At 39.1% G+C, this 17,381-nt stretch overlaps 1 protein-coding gene across 2 annotated transcripts; it reads right to left on the bottom strand.

The window, feature by feature from the left end:
- Positions 1–6,137: 6,137 nt before the first annotated feature.
- LOC145433157 (E-selectin-like) lies at positions 6,138–17,130 on the bottom strand. 2 transcript variants are annotated; one of them, XM_080310112.1, is made up of 9 exons: positions 15,494–17,130; positions 12,422–12,631; positions 8,999–9,208; positions 8,730–8,939; positions 8,460–8,669; positions 8,146–8,355; positions 7,099–7,189; positions 6,944–7,017; positions 6,138–6,882 (listed from the first exon to the last, which is right to left on the bottom strand). In XM_080310112.1, exons 1-9 carry the CDS (start codon positions 15,555–15,557, stop codon positions 6,770–6,772), a joined length of 1,392 nt encoding a protein of 463 aa, XP_080166238.1. In that variant the 5' UTR covers positions 15,558–17,130; the 3' UTR covers positions 6,138–6,769. The 2 variants fall into 2 exon arrangements, with proteins under 2 accessions (XP_080166238.1, XP_080166239.1); XM_080310113.1 differs by lacking the exon at positions 8,146–8,355.
- Positions 17,131–17,381: the final 251 nt, after the last annotated feature.

The raw sequence follows: 17,381 nt of genomic DNA, 5'->3' as shown, positions 1-17,381 counted from the left end.
CAGCTGGTCACTGACTGTATTTTCAGTAACTATATTTCCTCTACTAATTTACTTGACAAAAATAACAAAAATCAATTTCAAACAAACATGTTTAAAACAAGGCACTTGTGTAAAACATGTTTTTTTTCAAGCCATGACGTCACGCGTATTCAATTGCGACGTCATAGTGGATTGATATCCACGAAAAGAGAATATAGGGTAAATATAGCTCCTTTGACGAAATAGGCTTCCAACCCCAGTCATATACGGACCAGAAATATCTTTAACCAGGACTATACATCATCTTGCCGCATTGTGACGTTCGGCGGTCATCATCATCAGAACATTCATTTCGTACCGATGATCTATTCTTAATCTACGTACTATAGCTGTTGAACCGACTATTTCTAGGGTTCCAACCATCCCATATCGCAGAGCTCTTCAACCGGGTGCATCGTGCACCCCAGGGTGCACCATAATTTTTAAAGGGTGTACCACTCGCGTGGGGTGTAGTGGTTCTCAACCTATTTGGCTTAGCGGACCCCTTTTGACCGTCACGGACCCTCGCGGACCCCCTCAAGTTTTAGTTAAATTTTAGCTCTATTATGGTACAAACTTCATCTGCCTTGTGCAAAGGCTTGTGATAAACAGCAAAATAATGATCTTTCTTGAAAATAACCTCATACCATTTATGTTGAAATTGGTAGACTTTTATTATTTCAAAGCTAATTCTGCTGCTGTAATTCTTGAAGTACGTGGTCGTGTCTTGAAAATCCGCGTCATAGTTTTGATATGAACGAGGAGTGCCGAAAACCATTTCCGCAAAGATAGATGGAGGCTAATGCAATATTAACGCATAACGCTTCCGACGATAATTTTGGTGTGCTCGCAATATATTTATGGCACCAAAATGAAGAAACATATATTTTATGAACATATCACGTCCAGCATCTAGCGCAGGGACGGGTAACACACGGATCACGAGCCGCAGAGAGTTTCTACCGTCAAAGTGAAATCCTAATCTAAAATTATAGACAAATTTTATGCGCCAAAGAATGGATCCAAGTTTTCCAACCTGTGAAAGGCTGTCAGGAAACGACTTGTTATGTTCATAAAAAACAGCCTTGTTGATAGGGAATCCGCAAAAAGAATGTGCCAAATCCGATAGCCGAGCTTTAAGGGCAGGTATATCATTGTATGATTTATGACGAGTGTCAACCGAAAATACTCGGGTTGATTTCAATATGAATATACTATTCAATTGTATATTGAAGTTCTGTACCTCCAAGAAGCAGTTCAAATAGTGGTTATGTATATCACAGGATAAAATGGATTTCGTGGCGAGGTTTCAATCCCTGCATTGGGACAAATTAGGGAAATACTTCAGAAATTTTTATTTCAAACGACTGTTCACTAATTTTATGAGACTGACAACTTCGCATCGAGAAGTTTTCGCAGACATTACGAAGTTACCCTGATTGACGTTATCTCCATATTTTTATTTTTTCCACAAACCCAAACAAAACGTCTCTAAACAGCAATATGTTCGTAACAGTAGGTTATTGAAAAATTGCCAATGAAAATGATTTTCAACACTACGATAGTTCATGTCAGACGATTATTATGATGATATGAGTCATGAGGTTTTAGCAGTTGTGGTGCGAAACTGCCTCATGCTTTCTTAAAAAATAAAATAAAAATTAGGTTATCAACCATTTTAAAAATTTAGAGGTCTCGCGGGCCCCCTGAAATTGCTTCGCGGACCCCTAGGTGTCCGCGGACCCCCGGTTGAGAACCGCTGCCCTAGTGTATAGGCGATCAGTATTGGAATGAACCGATGACTATTTATCATAATAAATACGCCAGTTTATGATTCAGAACGGGTTGACCGACCGGTTATGCAATTTCGTACAATGTTCATATCAACTGTATGCAGCTTGTATATTACATTCCTTTTGTGATGCGGACGTAGGCAGGGGGTCTCGGGGGTCTAGTTCGAGAACTACTGTGTTAGATGGTGATCCGGTGACCTCGAGCCCTATGCTTACGATTTAGCATATCCTATACGTTACAGTCTTCCTAATCCTCATTTCGATTAGGCCAGGGGTGTCCAAACTGCGGACGTAGGCCTACGGTCGCATGCAGTCGTGATGCCATAATTATGCGGCATATTGCATATTTTAATAAGCGTGTGTTGACGGCCGCCAATATGAATTTACGAATTAGTTCCCAAATCTTTGAGAGATTCTAATTCAACCGAAAAATTTTCTTCACGCTTAGCACGATTCAGGGTGACTTGGATTTTTTGTTTTTAACGTAATAGTGTTATTGCAATCTGAGCCTCGCCGTACAAATGCGAACCGCACAGGAAGATGATCCGTCCCATAATAACATACCAAGTTAGAATTGTGTGATTCTCACGAATGACGGTTTTTCTGATATGTTTGGGCGATTCCAGTATATTTAGACTATATCGACAATCATGATGGGAGGTCAAGGAATAATAACACCATGCAGCAAAATGATTAATGAAAATCAGAAGATGCATCATCATTAATATTGTACCCACATTTTCCAAGACACCGTCCATCAGCTCTACAGGTTAATATGGACACGTTGGGGAGAATGAATAAAATTATGACAGTAATATGTGAAACTACCTACATTGTTGACGAATCTCATACAAGGACTTAAAAAGTCTAGTTCCACTATATATTTTCCTGACATTTATACTCGCGACTTTGGTGCATATATTATGTAGAGTAAACCTACGGGGTTGTTCTTCTTCTACAATTACAAACTTTTATACGCCAAGGTATACCTCAAGAGATCAGTGACGGCACAGAGCACCACGTAGGCTCGTGCAACACGTTTTTGGAAAGTATTTACACTAACATGTTTTGAACGAAGTGTTTTAAACAACCATTTGTTTCAAATGCAACCCTACACATGATGGTTGAAGTATATCTACCGACAGATCTATATATCTGACGTTTTTATACGGGCTGAGAATGTTCGATACCTTCGAAAATGCAGGAAAAAGTGGTAACCTAGAGAAAATCCTGACTTTATACAGCAGGGTTCGCCAACTCAAAACGGATCGCGGGCCACGAGAAAGCAATATCGAGACAAAACAGGCTACACATTTTAGCCACCACGTTTTTGAAGCTTTACGTCGATACAACGCTGTGCTATCTAACATGGGCGATGGCCGTAGTTACAACAAAACAAGTAATATTATATTATAGAAATACCAATGCAACCAACATATCATGACCTTACGTTCCTTTTATTTTGAACTATGAGCTGTACACATACATGATAACGCTTTTCAGCGACTAAGGAATCCATATTGGGGATAGCAAGACACGGTGAAGACTATCTCCTCGTAAGGCTTGATCTTGCGCGGAAGCCCTAATAAGCCGTTTTCCAAGCGTCTTGGTCTTGGCAGTGTCTGGGTCTGAGTCAGGCAGTATATAGGCCTACATCGCACATTCATATCAGCTGATTCTCCCTCGATGGAATGCTGTTGCCCACTCAGCTTATGAGGAATAGTGATGATGGACATGGAAGAATAGCTTATGAAGAAAAAAATATTTTGAAACTACTACTACTACTAAACTACTACTAAAAACTACTACTATATTGACTTTACTTAGTCGAATCGGCTTAGCGCAACTGTCAACTGTCTGTATCATATTTATGAATGCTTTGACTGCAATATAGGCCTAAACAGCTCCTGTCAAACGTCAGCATGTTCAACCGAATATTGGATATTCTTCTGGTATCGCATCAAATTCCCCTCACTCCCGTTTGGACAGCGACCCCTTGCATTTAACTCCGTCTTTATAATTTTCAAGGGTGAATATTGGTATTTTGGCAGACATGGCGAACATACTCGATTGCGGTAGTTGGCGAAGTGTATCAAGCTGTAGCACAGGGGTCACCAACACGGTGACCACGCCCACCGGTAACCCGCAAGAGCCAACTGAATCGTACGCGGTGGAAGCAGTAAATATTAAAATGAAAGAGTTTTGAAAATCGAAGCGGAGAAGGGTTTCAGCGGCTGGAGTAACTGGTAGCCCGTCGCATTATTCAGTTCCCAAGAAGTAGGTCTTGGTTTCCAAAAGGTTGGTTACCCTTGCTGTAGAATATTTCGCTTTTCTGTACAAATGATGTTTGTCCAGGGCAGTCAAACAAATTACTTGAGTATAAGCAGAAACAAGAAAATCCATTCTATGCAAATGAATAGCGGTAAATTAGTAATTTCGAACACATAATTATTCGTCCATACATGTGTTCGTCAAACATACTAGTCCGGCAATGCAGCTATATTCCGAGTTGTTCGTATGATGCGAGTTACATACATATGCATGTATTGCACACAGTTACTCACGAGTATAGTTAGGTAAAAGTAAGCCAAGTAAGGTTACCATATTTTGGGAACCTGAAAAGACGACACTTTTTGACAAAAAATAAATAAAAGTCAACTTTGCGACTCGACTCTACCAATACCCGCCGGAACGTTACTTGAGTACTGGTTTCGTGTATCTCAGTCGAATTTTCACCTACATTTAACCATAATTTTCAAAAAATGGGACAAATTATCAGGAAAGAGGACTTTTAGGCGTCCTCTGAGAACACTTTCCAAAAAAGTCAAAAAAGAGGACAAATCCTCCTCAAAGAGGACGTATCGTAATCATAGCCAAGCATTGCCAACAAGAGACTTTGATTACTAAGGCGTTTTTTGTTTGACATAAGTCAATATTTTGTTAAAATTGTAGCCTTAGGACAAAAAACTGTCAAATTTGTTTACAAAGTAAATTTTCTTTTTGCTACCCGCATTTCATTTGGATCATAAATGTTTGCACTGTCGATGAACCACGGCCTATATAAAGGCTATGGATGAACTTATCACCTGACATTTTACAGCTTGTAGCCTACTTTATAGGCCTACCGATGTAGACGCCACATTGTCTGCTCATTGTGAATCATAAACGGGCAAATGAAACAAATAGGCTGACTTGATGTTATGCTCAACGTACCGCAATATACTAACTGACAAGCTACTTAGTAACGACATACAATTTTTACCTGAGAATGTAAGAAAGTATCTTTCGTTGTATTACAACAAATTTTTAGTATTTCTACCATAATGCGTGATGTAACTACTGGAATTCTTCATAGGTCCAGATTTCGTGAAAATATAGTTTTTTCGTGCAAAAATTTTCAGTTTTAAAGTCCAAAACGTTTTTCCATAGGCCAAACTACTTCGTAAGGACTGACAGTTGCAACCAGAAATGAAGATAACTAGTACAATTCCAATACCAAGTGGGAAAATAACACCTAATTTACATACAAGGAGTCAAAATTTGATCAAAATATAGTTTTTTAAGGCCAAAAAATGTCAAAGTTTTGATTTTTAGGTCAAAATCTTCCGTATTTTAGGTTAGAAAAATCGCCCTACTGATTACGCATCGCGGTTCGAGCTTTCACTTCGCTGCGAATATTGATTTTTGTATTACATTTAAAAGATTTGTATAGAGCTTGAAATATCCTGGAAATAAAGCGTGTATGTGTAGCGCGGAAACTCACGATTGTAATTATCCTGGCATAATCTCGTATACGGATCGCTAATTTGCAAGCTCTATCTATGGGATGAGTATGAAATCGAACTTACATAAAAACAAATGAAACCGATCGGACCAGAGATGTTTATTGTTCATACATTCAAGTATATATGGCCTTTTTCTATATATAGGCTATATCTATATATACCCATAGTATATATGGCCTATATCTTTTAAGCTGGCATCCACCGCGACAATTATATCAGTTCACTAACTGCATCCAAACCACTAACCAGACTGGGAGGCTTAAATTGGACGGGATGGACACACGACAAAGGACAAATCAACACTAGATAAATTGTACTATTTTTCGAGCTCAAATCTGACTTCCCTGCCTGTCTATATGGTACAATGAAGGATGATTACAGCTCTGAACCTAACCACAAACAACAAGACTTATGGCACTTTCTGAAAAAAAAATCATTCTCCTTCCTATTGGGTCTATTAGGTTAACTGAGAATTTTACTCCTTTGAATTATAACGTATAGATTTAAAAACATAGCTGTAATACAAATGTTAAACACAGTATAGATTCTCGATATCCACAATCCATTCAAATCATGATTCCGCACTAATCATGTCCGAGGAAGAAAAGCGTGTAGCCTATAAGCTTGCTCAACACGGATCTGGGAGGATAGCGAGTATCATAATTCATCATCACCATCATCATCATTGGTTCATTCGCAATTTTATCAGTTCGATACACCACAAAAATGCGATACAATGAATAGACAGGAAGATGTCGAAGCGACTTGGATTTGTCTATGGAATCAGACACCCACCTTGGCCTAGGCGATGTAAAGAGGAGGCATGCACACTGAAGGAAAGTAAAGAAGACAGTATAGAAAAAGAAAGCGAAACTAGGCTATTGCGGAAGAGATATCGCAGCACGTCAAGGCTTATAACACTTGAAGAGCTTCTTGGAGGTATAGAACTTCAATATACAATTAAATAGTATATTCATATTGAAACGGGTTGAATCGGGTTCATTTCAATATAAATATACTATTCACTTATAACACTGTAACTGTATTGTATAGCGTCATATAATATCATGTTTCATGAGCCGTGGTGGGATATGAAGAGCACACCATTGAATGCCGGACTTAGGGAGCCACTTGATGAAGTCGGTGACAAGATACACACACATTGCTATAGCATCAGCTGATGTTGTCTTCGTCTATTACGGTTTCATACTTGTCTTCGTCTATTACGTTTTCATACTTGTCTTCGTGTATTACGGTTTCATACAGGTCACCACGCTGCACATTTTCTGTTAATTGGTTTAATAAATTCGGTTACAGTTTGTAGCGGATAAAGTATATATATAATACCATATGTCGTGTCCAAACCAATCACACCGGCCTGCTTTCCACCGTTACTTTTCTTTCGAGATCCCTGCGTCGATCTGCAATGGCGGGCAAGAATAATAAATTTGCGATAGATGCGTGCGAACTTATTCGGTAACATAGTCAGATATCGGCTATACCTTCCAAAGAAATAATATCCAATCAGCGTAATCGCGATGAGGGCAATGGGTACTATAATCGCAGCAATCCATGCGTAAGACTTGCCAGGACCTAAATAAAATAAGATATATACAGTCGAATCCCGTTAAAATCGAATATTACTCGTGATTCTGAGTCACATTTTATTGCTTAATGTGCATTTATTTACTAGATTACGATTTCATTTTACGTTATCTATATGTTTAATTCCATTAGCGGATATATTGCGGATAAATCCGCTTTCGCGCCCCCTTATGACTGCGGTCATAATAACCTGGCTGACTGTGGTCGGTATTGGCTACCACGCATGCCTGAATCGATCTTCGGGTACATCTTCGAGATAATAGAATTTACGATCCCAAATAATGGGCCATAATTGTACAACAAATAGTGTATTTTGAGCATTGTTTCGGACGTCGGCCATTCAATTCAAAGTCACATTGGCCTGTATATATTCTTGAAATATGAGTGCATACAATCCCAAAAGAACTAATATCATACACGCACAAACATGATTTCTTGTCATACATATCGCCTGCATGGGAGGTCACCGCGTTCATTAAGCATGGGGGGAAAACTTACTTTAATGAATGTTATTTACAGACTATTTAGGTTGTCGTATATACGATACCATGTCTGTATCAATAGCAGCAACTTAGCGTGGGACGAAGTTTTTCGTCTTCCAGTCTATTTGCAAATGCAAATGAATCTTCACACTAAGGCGGCGAATGTGGCGGTCTTTATTGCTCGTCATTTCCGACTATATGATTGTGTGTGAGGCAATATCTGACCGTTATTAAAATTTCCAACTCTTTTATTGGTCGGCGTTCGAAATTCGGAATTCGAAAGTGTCAATGGCTTTATATGACCTGAAGTTTGTACTCGGACATTCTGTATATATTTCAAAACACGCAAACAGCCACAGTGTAATATTTCAAATACAATATAACACCGGTACAATTGGACAGAATATAAGCAAGTATGAGGAGAACCATACCCCCATGTCGTGTTTATAATTAAGATTTTACCTGTACAATGTGTGCCACCGTAGTCCCATTCTCCTTCACTGTTCGTATCATCTGATTTAAGTTTATCGACACACGTCACCTCTTCATCCCCGCTAATATAGTAACCATTATTACAGGTTATTGGGCATGCTACATCTAGGGAACTACCATTGTCACATCCATCTCCTATAATCCCGTTCGAAACGAACGGAGATGTATCGCATGTAATGGCTGTAGAATTCATTTTATAACTATTATTTCAGTACACCGAGAATAGTGAACATAGTACTCTGATTATAGCAACATCAAAATAACTAATCAATTGTGCTTGCTACCTGTACATGTTGTGCCACCGTAGTCCCATTCTCCTTCGCTGTTATTATCATCTGATCCAGGCGTATCGATACACGTAACCTTTTCATCCCCGCTAATATAGTAGCCATCATTGCAAGTTACTATACATGTCGTATCTACGAGACTTCCACTACCACATCCATTCGATATGGTCCCATTCAGTACATTCGGTGATGTTTCGCAGGTAATGGCTGTGGAATTGATTATATATTGAATGAAGTAGTGCGACTTCTCCATTGTTTGTAGGCTACCTGTACACATTGTGCCGCCGTAGTTCCATTCTCCTTCGCTGTTAGTATCATCTGATCCAGGCGTATCGATACACGTAACCTTTTCATCTCCGCTAATATAGTAGCCATCATTGCAAGTTACTGTACATGTCGTATCTACGAGACTTCCACTACCACATCCATTCGATACGGTCCCATTCAGTACATTCGGTGATGTTTCGCAAGTAATGGCTGTGGAATTGATTATATATTGAATAAAACAATGCGACTTTTCATTGTTTGTAGGATACCTGTACACATTGTGCCGCCGTAGTCCCATTCTCCTTCACTGTTTGTATCATTTGATCCAGGGGTATCGATACACGTGACCTCTTCTTCCCCGCTAATATAGTAACCATCATTACAAGTTACTGTACATGTTGTATTTAAGAGACTACCACTACCACATCCATCCGCTATGATCCCGTTCAGTACATTCGGAGATGTTTCGCAGGTAATGGCTGTGAAATTTATTTTCTATTAAATAAAATATTGCGAATTCTCTGATCTCTATATATAAATGTAAGGACATCGAAATATCACGATCTCAACAAACGTGAAATTAAAAATTGAGGAATAAAAATAACATATCAGTTGGTAGTCAAGTCTTCAATGAATCTTATCAATATTTACCCATGTCGTTAAAACAAATATTTTGAAAAATAACAATACTCGGTTTCATGTAATATCTATTTACTGCGTAGAATTAGACAACAACTAATATGTTTAATGTAGTATCAGCATCTCATTTTCCAGCAGTATTTGTACTACTCGCCTAGTCGCAAACACTGCATGTTGGCATGTATTTGTCCCCTCGATGATACCCGTAGTTACAGATTATGAGGCACGCTGTACTGACATTACTACTAGGGATGGTGTGAACCTCATGACGTCAAGTGACGTCATATTGCTAATTCCAACCCAACATTTCACTGAAGTGATAGGCTATATCAATGTACCCAGAGGTCTCAAACACGAGGCCCGCGACGACATTTTAGATTTTTATTATTTTGACAATATAAAGTGAAAATTCCCTCTTATATTGCTCCGAAAGCCTGGAACTATTCATCAAACTTCACTATCAAATCAAATGCAAGCGCTACCATGCAGTGGAAGATTCACTATTTCGTCACATCTCCAATTCATGATGACAAAACCTGACCCTTAGACGATTCGTGACTGAAATTTGTGAGTTTGACTCGGACGCGAGCTTTCTTAGAAATACTCAGACTCGGGCTAACTCGATGGCAAAATGAAAATGACTCGACTGAACTCGGAGTGACTCGGAATGCCGTGAATTTGTTAGAACCATGGACGCAACACAACTAATCGCGTATCAGGGGAACAGTAATAGATGAGAAGGTCGCAGCTTGGTATTTCGTTATCTTAGCAAGTAGTTATGGAAACCATTGGCAATCTGTTAGTTATACATTTTTGTTCGTTAAACCATGTTATTATGTAAGGTTACTTAAAGGCAATGGTACGCTCCATAGATGTAACAACAATGGGCCGTCCGGCGTTCCGACATTTCAATCACTAGGACACATTCGTTAATATATTTATATTATTTGAAGATATTTGGCCTTAAGATTAATAAATAGCCTAGGCCTACTTATCAGAAGTATACCCGAATCCTGGATTGGAATTACAATGCTCAACCTAAAAATGTTTTGATACCAGGATCAGTCTCTATTATCAATCTGTTAAATTCAAAATATTCATAGTAGCTGCAAAATTATAACCCGATAGCTTTTATGATGGCATCATACTTTGTCCACCCATATGGTGTCTATATCTTATAATTAATATATATTAAGTACAACAACAATTCTATTCAAATAGGTATAAACTATAAATGTGATGATTCTTTTCGTGCCATGCCTAAATTGATACAAGAGTAAATCACATTTTGACGATGTGTGTTTACTGCTAGTCTGCTGGATCGGCTCACTTTCAATAGGACAATTCATTCCCACCAAATAAGGCCTACTTGGAAAGACATAGAATACCTATAAAAAATTCTGCGGCCCGCGGCGTCGTCAAAACTGGAAAACTAGCCCGCGAGCACATCTGAGTTTGAGACCTCTGATGTACACTGCACAGTACACTATACCTAGCGACGTCTCGGGCCACATAATGCCACAATGCTGAAGTACATATTGACGTTTTAAACGTTGCCAAATGTATCAACTGAGGCAATCCAATAATATAATAATCCCATAAAATCAATATCTTCCTTCGCTCTGCCAACAATTTCGACGACGACTGGCAAGAGGATATAAGCTTACGCCCCGACGTTCTAGGCCAGACAGGACAATGTATTCGGCGTCTGGGTATTGCTACGTTGATATTGAGCAGAGTGTACATTGTTTCTATACTTGTGACCGATATTACGCCATCAACAAGTTATACAGCAGTAGCCAGCAGCCCAATCGCACGGATTTGGCTTTTAAGATACAATAAACATATGAGGTCAAGATTGAACCCGTACCCGGCTAGATTTTTTTTTACATCAGAAAACTATATCAATTCGATTGATGGATTGAATAAGCCTAATTCGCTGACACTACATGTAGTGTATTTTGCTCCTGATGATGTGTGATTGCAGGTCCATCTCACAGCAGAGAGTCACTAGATATTCACAAGCGGAAATCTGGATATTTCGAGCAAACTTTTGCAACAAATCAAGTAAAATCTTTGGGATTGTCAAGGTGCATGCTTGTTTGGTGTTGGTTTTTATGCTACCAGCACCATGCATAGAGTGGCCGCAGTTGAAATGCAATAAATTTCATGCAAAGATGTTATAATGAAGTGAAAACTGTAATATATGAAAAAGGTTCACAGTGCAGAACCTACCGAGGTTCTGTTGTGAACGTGAATTATTCTAAATTATTGAGGTTCACAACCAGAACGAGAAGATGAACCTCACGTTCACAATATTCCTAATTACTACCATTTATTACCAATATAGGTATTTGGGAAATTCCCCACTTCCCCACATATCGCTCTAAATTGAGTAATTAAATTTCCAATCACTCGAAGCACCATGTCGTTGCATGATTTTACGTTCATGAACATTTTGAAAACATTCAACTCATGAGTGTCCTATACACGGGTATCGAATGAATGCCGAATTTAGCGTCAGTCAGACTCGATGGCCTTCAACATATGCACGCTAAATAGCGAACGGGGATGTCCAAATCAATATTTGGTAAATCCGAAGTAATATTTTGCGTTCGGAAGTGAATGCCGACGAGTTGATCCTACTTTCAAACGCGTTCGTGCGGAATCAATATCAGGCAGGCTTGCAGATATAGAAAAACCAAGCATTCATTATTTTTTCAAAATATTATATGCATAGATTTTCTTCGGCTCTATAATTTTGTGGAATAAGCCACGATGGCGTAGTTGTGGTTTAGTATTTGTGGTGTATGGACATGGACATATATGGACAGTGGATATGTTATACCTGGTGGATCGATATCGCTTACTATGATTTCTGAGATTCCAACGTACAGCTGGGCCCAGTTCGTTCTATTGGATTTTTGTAAGAACATTTTAAAGTGGATTGGATAGCGATAAGGATCATATGGACAGTCTTCGAACACGTAGGAGGGGATTATGGATTATATTGAATAAAATATTCCGAATTCTATTGCTTGTATATTGGTTACCTGTACACGTTGTGCCGCCGTAGTTCCATTCGCCTACATTTTTTGTATCATTGGATCCAGGTACGTAAACACATTGGACCTCCTCATTCCCTCCGATGTAGTATCCATTATTACAGGTTGCTGGACATGTCGTGAATATTAGACTTCCACTTTTGCACCCGTCTGCTATCTCTCCGTTCGGTAAGTTCGGAGATGTCTCGCAGGTAATAGCTGTGAAATTCATTTTCTTTAGGATGAAATAATGCAGGGTTCTTCAACCGGGTGTACCCTACACCCTAGGGTTTACCATAATGTTTAAATGGTGTACCACTCGGATGGGGTGTACTGGGGTGTACCAGACTCGCATCACAATAGATAAACAAGCTCATGCTTCAGAACAGGTTGACCGGATGTGCGATATAGTACAATGTTTTTGTTCATATCAACTATACGTAGCTTGTAAATTACATTTCTTTTGTGATGTCATCAGCAAATGTTTCTCCTCATCATTCAACAGTTGGTAATGGTCTTTTGGGCTCCTTCTGGAGCAGGACAGGATGTAATTAACACGCGTTCAGCTTGCGATGTTTGTCTATAATTATTCTTGGTAGCTCCGATAGCTCCAACATTTTGAATTGGTACTTCCTACCAGATAATATTAATTATTGCACTGTACATAATTATTGCAGGGTCGTAGCCAGAGGGACTCGAGATCGAGTTTCACTGTCATCGAGAATCACTGTCCTAGATAGTGGTACGGGAACCTCAAGCCCTGATTATTTTTTAGTATTTCCCATACGTTGCAGCCTTGTTTGTTTCTATTTCGATTCGGCCAGAAGTGGTCAACCTGCGGACATACGGCCGCACGCAGCCGCAAAAAAGTAATTATAAGGCCTATTATACGGCCGCCTACACATATTTATAGTAGCGTGTGTTGGCGGTCGTTAATATGCAATCTGAATTGGTTCTGAAATCTCTGAGAGATTTTAATCCTACTTAAAAAAATTCTTCACGCTTTGCGCGACTCAGTGTGACTTGGATTTATCGATTATAATATAGTAGAGTAGTGTCGTTGCTACCCGTACCAATTCGAAACGCATAGGAAAGTGATGCGTTCCATACAGAAATACCAAGTTGGAATCGTGTGCGTCTCACAAATGACGGCTTTTCTAGTACATTTGCGCGATTCCAATATATTCAGGCTATACCGACAATCATTGTTTGTATCATTTGATCCAGGAATCCCGACACTTGTAACCTCCCCGCTTATATAGTACCCATCGTTACAGGTTACTGAACAAGTTGTATTAAGAACTCCCAATGCGATATCCATCTGTTATAATCCCGTTTGTTATGTTCAAAGATGTCTCGCCGGTAATGTGTGTAAAAGTTATTGTCTTATGCATAAAACTGCAAATCTCCATTGTCGTCAGGGTTTATCAACCAGAGGTCTATGGAGCCCTTGGGAATCCTCGGCCTAGTCTTAACTGGTACATGATAGGCCAGAGAAACTCACAATTATAAAACTACATTGTACTTTCTAACTGCTGTCCTCATTTCCGACTTACTTCCTCATTTGTCACCAGAGGTCACAAGCAAAAGGAGAGACCTTATTATGTAATAGTCAAGCAGATTTTAAGGCAACAAAGACTAGAAAGCAATATGAGGTGCCATGATTAGGCCTGGACTGAAGTAAAAGCCTTTTTGTAGTCATCACCCAACAACATTCATAATGCGTGCGAATGAAAATTTGCAAGTGCTCCCATTTTCGACACAAATCTCATCTGACGTTAGTTTGCGGCGTATTTCATCGTATTGCATTGCCGCATAGCACAAATTCTATATATAGATATGAAGCAAATCTCATAATGGAGATGTCAGGAAATGGAAAATCGAAAAATTAAAATTGAGTAAATAAGTTGTAGTCGGCAAACACCATGAATACCACAAACAAATAAACAATGGTTACCATATATTGAGGTCCGGACAAGAGGAAGCATTTTACCAATCACACAATCTATGGCATCGGAAGAGAAACCGGTTAATTTGACAATCTTTACAGGAAATGCAGCTGTGTTTACTAAAGAAAATAAAGTAATTCTACCAACTCTACTCCCGAAAGACCCGCTCTAACGTGATACTGTTATGTTGACTCGACTCCAGCTAGACTGCTGCTACAACGTCCAGATTTCTGATTTCGGGTAATTTATGGCGTTTTAACTTGTGCCTGTACAATCGCCCGGCTGTCAAAGCTATAAAAGAGGACATTTTAGCGTTCTTGAACGACATTTTTCAATTCCTGGAAACGGAGTACAAATACTCATACAGGCGGACCGGGGGCTACGATAACTTAGGCTATCGTATATGCCCCGGGAGGACTATATGGTAACCATACAGTACACCCATGGGACACAAAACCTGAACTTACCTTAGTATTATACTGCAATGTGAATCGAAAACGGCATGTTAATCCCAATTATGCATGCACGTAGTACCGTAGGAAGATATACAGGTCGGTACGATGACCCCGATTAATTCTGCGTTAGTTTCTGTTTTCGTGTACCATACTTTTGTGCATTTGGGTGTGAATACTTACTCTTTTCGCTAGGAGTGTGTCCGATGATACCCATCATCAAAAGTTATGACGAAAGTTGTATTGACATTACTGCATTTCGTAAATTCATAAATTCGCCTGACTTTCAAGTTATAAGTAAAGTTAAGCAAATTTTACAATAGGTCCGAGCAGTCTGTTATTTAGTCATGTTTTGTTTGTGCCCAATCGGTTTACAGTTTATGTCAACGTTATCGAACATAGGTTTTTAGAAGGTGTATGAAAAATTTAGCGTCAGTCTGACGCAATGAGTTTCAAAATAATCTCATGAAATAGCCAACGGATTCGTAAACTTCTCGCAGACCGTCGTTCGCGGAACACTTTGTGAAAATCATTTTCCAGTGCAAAATATATCTAACAAAAAATATCCAACCACGTTTCTACCAATTGAAGTTTAAATGGAAGTTTATAAGCCACCTGCTTCTATCACAATACAGTGCTAACACCTCTATTTGAGAAATGTTTGAATGACAGTGACGTACCTGCGTTCCACTCTCCGCACGCTACGAGCACTGTAGCGATTATGATACATCTGGTAAGATTCATTTCATCTCAGATCTTCATTTCTTCAAATTTACAATTAGTTATACGTAGGCGATTTTTTAACTAAAAAACGTAACATTTTGACGTAAAAATTCAAATTTTGACATTTTTTAATGATGAAAAATTAATTTTGACAAAATTTCACCCTCGTGTATGTAAATTAGTTGTTTTCGCACATAATGTTAGAATCTGAGTATTGATTTCACAACTACATTCACTGCAGTAAAGAATTTATTACCTCCAGGACTTTTCGTGTCCCCCTTATCGCGAGTTAACGACACGATAACAAGCATACAGAAAGAGATTCAAACGAAAACCAAATTGGCAAAGTATGACGTAATAATACAATATTAAAAACGAACATTGGGCAAAGTCAGCTGTACCCGTAGTCATAACAAGTGACGAGAGAAAATCAAAATATACAATACACGGAAGACAATATACATACAAATAGCGAAAGCTGTTTCGATGTAGTCATTGGCGCTACAAGGGTTGTAAGCATCAGGACCGTAACAGCACTTCGTCAGCCCCACAATAATTACCCAATAATTAGGATATTTGACAACATTAAATTGTGCGCAACGCGCGAAAAAAAAATTGATAACGTTGTATAAATTTTCAAAAAATACTCGATGATTTATGTTAATTCACGAACTAATTTTGGGCCCCCTTCGAGCTCGCCCCGGGGTCGGGGTGCGGCAGTTACGGTCCTGGTAATCATAAACTCAAGGGACAATCCATAAATGTCGGGAAAAGCTCGATTCGACATGATCCATAAGATCACTTTATTGGACACTGTGCATATTCTCCGGCTTCTTGATCGGAAGGTCGTGGGTTCAATCCCTAATTAGTAGCACTGGTATACATGACTTCATCGCTTATCGCTCAGAATTACCGGAATAGCATGGAGGATTGGTGTAAGACTAAGAAAGCCCTGCAAGTATAGGGATGGAGTGAACGTGAGGTTCTCGTTGGCGTTCTGTCTGTGAACCTCACAAATTTGGAGGTTCACGTTCACAACTTGGTAGGTTCTGCACTGTTTAACCTTTTTCACATAGTGCAATTTTTCGCGATGTTACAACATCTTTGGTTGAAATTCTTTGCATTTCAACTACGGAACACTCTACGCGTGGCACTGGAGGCATACCAAAATCAATAGTAAGCGAGACAATCTCAAGAATAGTACTTTCTTTGTAACAAAGGTTTCCTCGTAATATTTAGCTTTCCGTTTCTGAATGTTTCGTGACTCTCTTCTGTGAGCTTGATCCGCTACGACATAACATCAAGAATGATACACTGCACGTAGGCAGTCCGCGAATGATGCTTCTTCAACCTTGAAATTGATATAAAGAATTCATCGCTGTCTAATGTAAAATTGTACCAGGCGTACGGAATCCATCTTGATTTGACATGTACATATTGTATTATGAAAACCAAATGCGTGCGATTGCGGTGTTGGCTAACTTGTTTATTGGATAATATCGGTAGCAAGTATAGAAAGCCGTTTTACACTCTGCTCAATCACAATGTAGCACTAATCAGATGGCGAATACGTTCTTCGGTCTCGCCTAGCCCGTTAGGGTAGTGGTTCTCAACCTTTTTGGCTTCGCGGACCCCTTTTGACCGTCACGGACCCTCGCGGACCCCCTCAAGTTTTAGTCCAATTTTAGCTCTATTATGATGCAATCTTCATATCTGTCTTGTGCAAATATGAACTGCAGGCTTGTGATATACAGCAAAATAATGATTTTTCTTGAAAATAACATCATACTATTTATGTAGAAATTGGTAGACTTTCAATATTTCAAAGCTAATTTTGCTGTTGTA

The sequence above is a fragment of the Botryllus schlosseri genome, chromosome 2 (genome assembly GCF_051294905.1).
Source record: "Botryllus schlosseri isolate E-star chromosome 2, Bs_hap1, whole genome shotgun sequence".
Taxonomy (NCBI): Eukaryota; Metazoa; Chordata; class Ascidiacea; order Stolidobranchia; family Styelidae; genus Botryllus; species Botryllus schlosseri.
The sequence above is the reverse complement of the archived record's forward strand: the minus strand, read 5'-3'. Positions and strand labels throughout refer to the sequence as shown.

Coding starts and splice junctions, on each gene's coding strand:
- LOC145433157 (XM_080310112.1), bottom strand. CDS start 15,557: ATGAATCTTACCAGATGTATCATAATCGCTACAGTGCTCGTAGCGTGC. Junction 8,940..8,998: donor CGGCGGCACAATGTGTACAG/GTATCCTACAAA, acceptor TCAATTCCACAG/CCATTACTTGCGAAACATCA. Junction 7,190..8,145: donor CGGTGGCACACATTGTACAG/GTAAAATCTTAA, acceptor TATTTTATTTAG/GTCCTGGCAAGTCTTACGCA.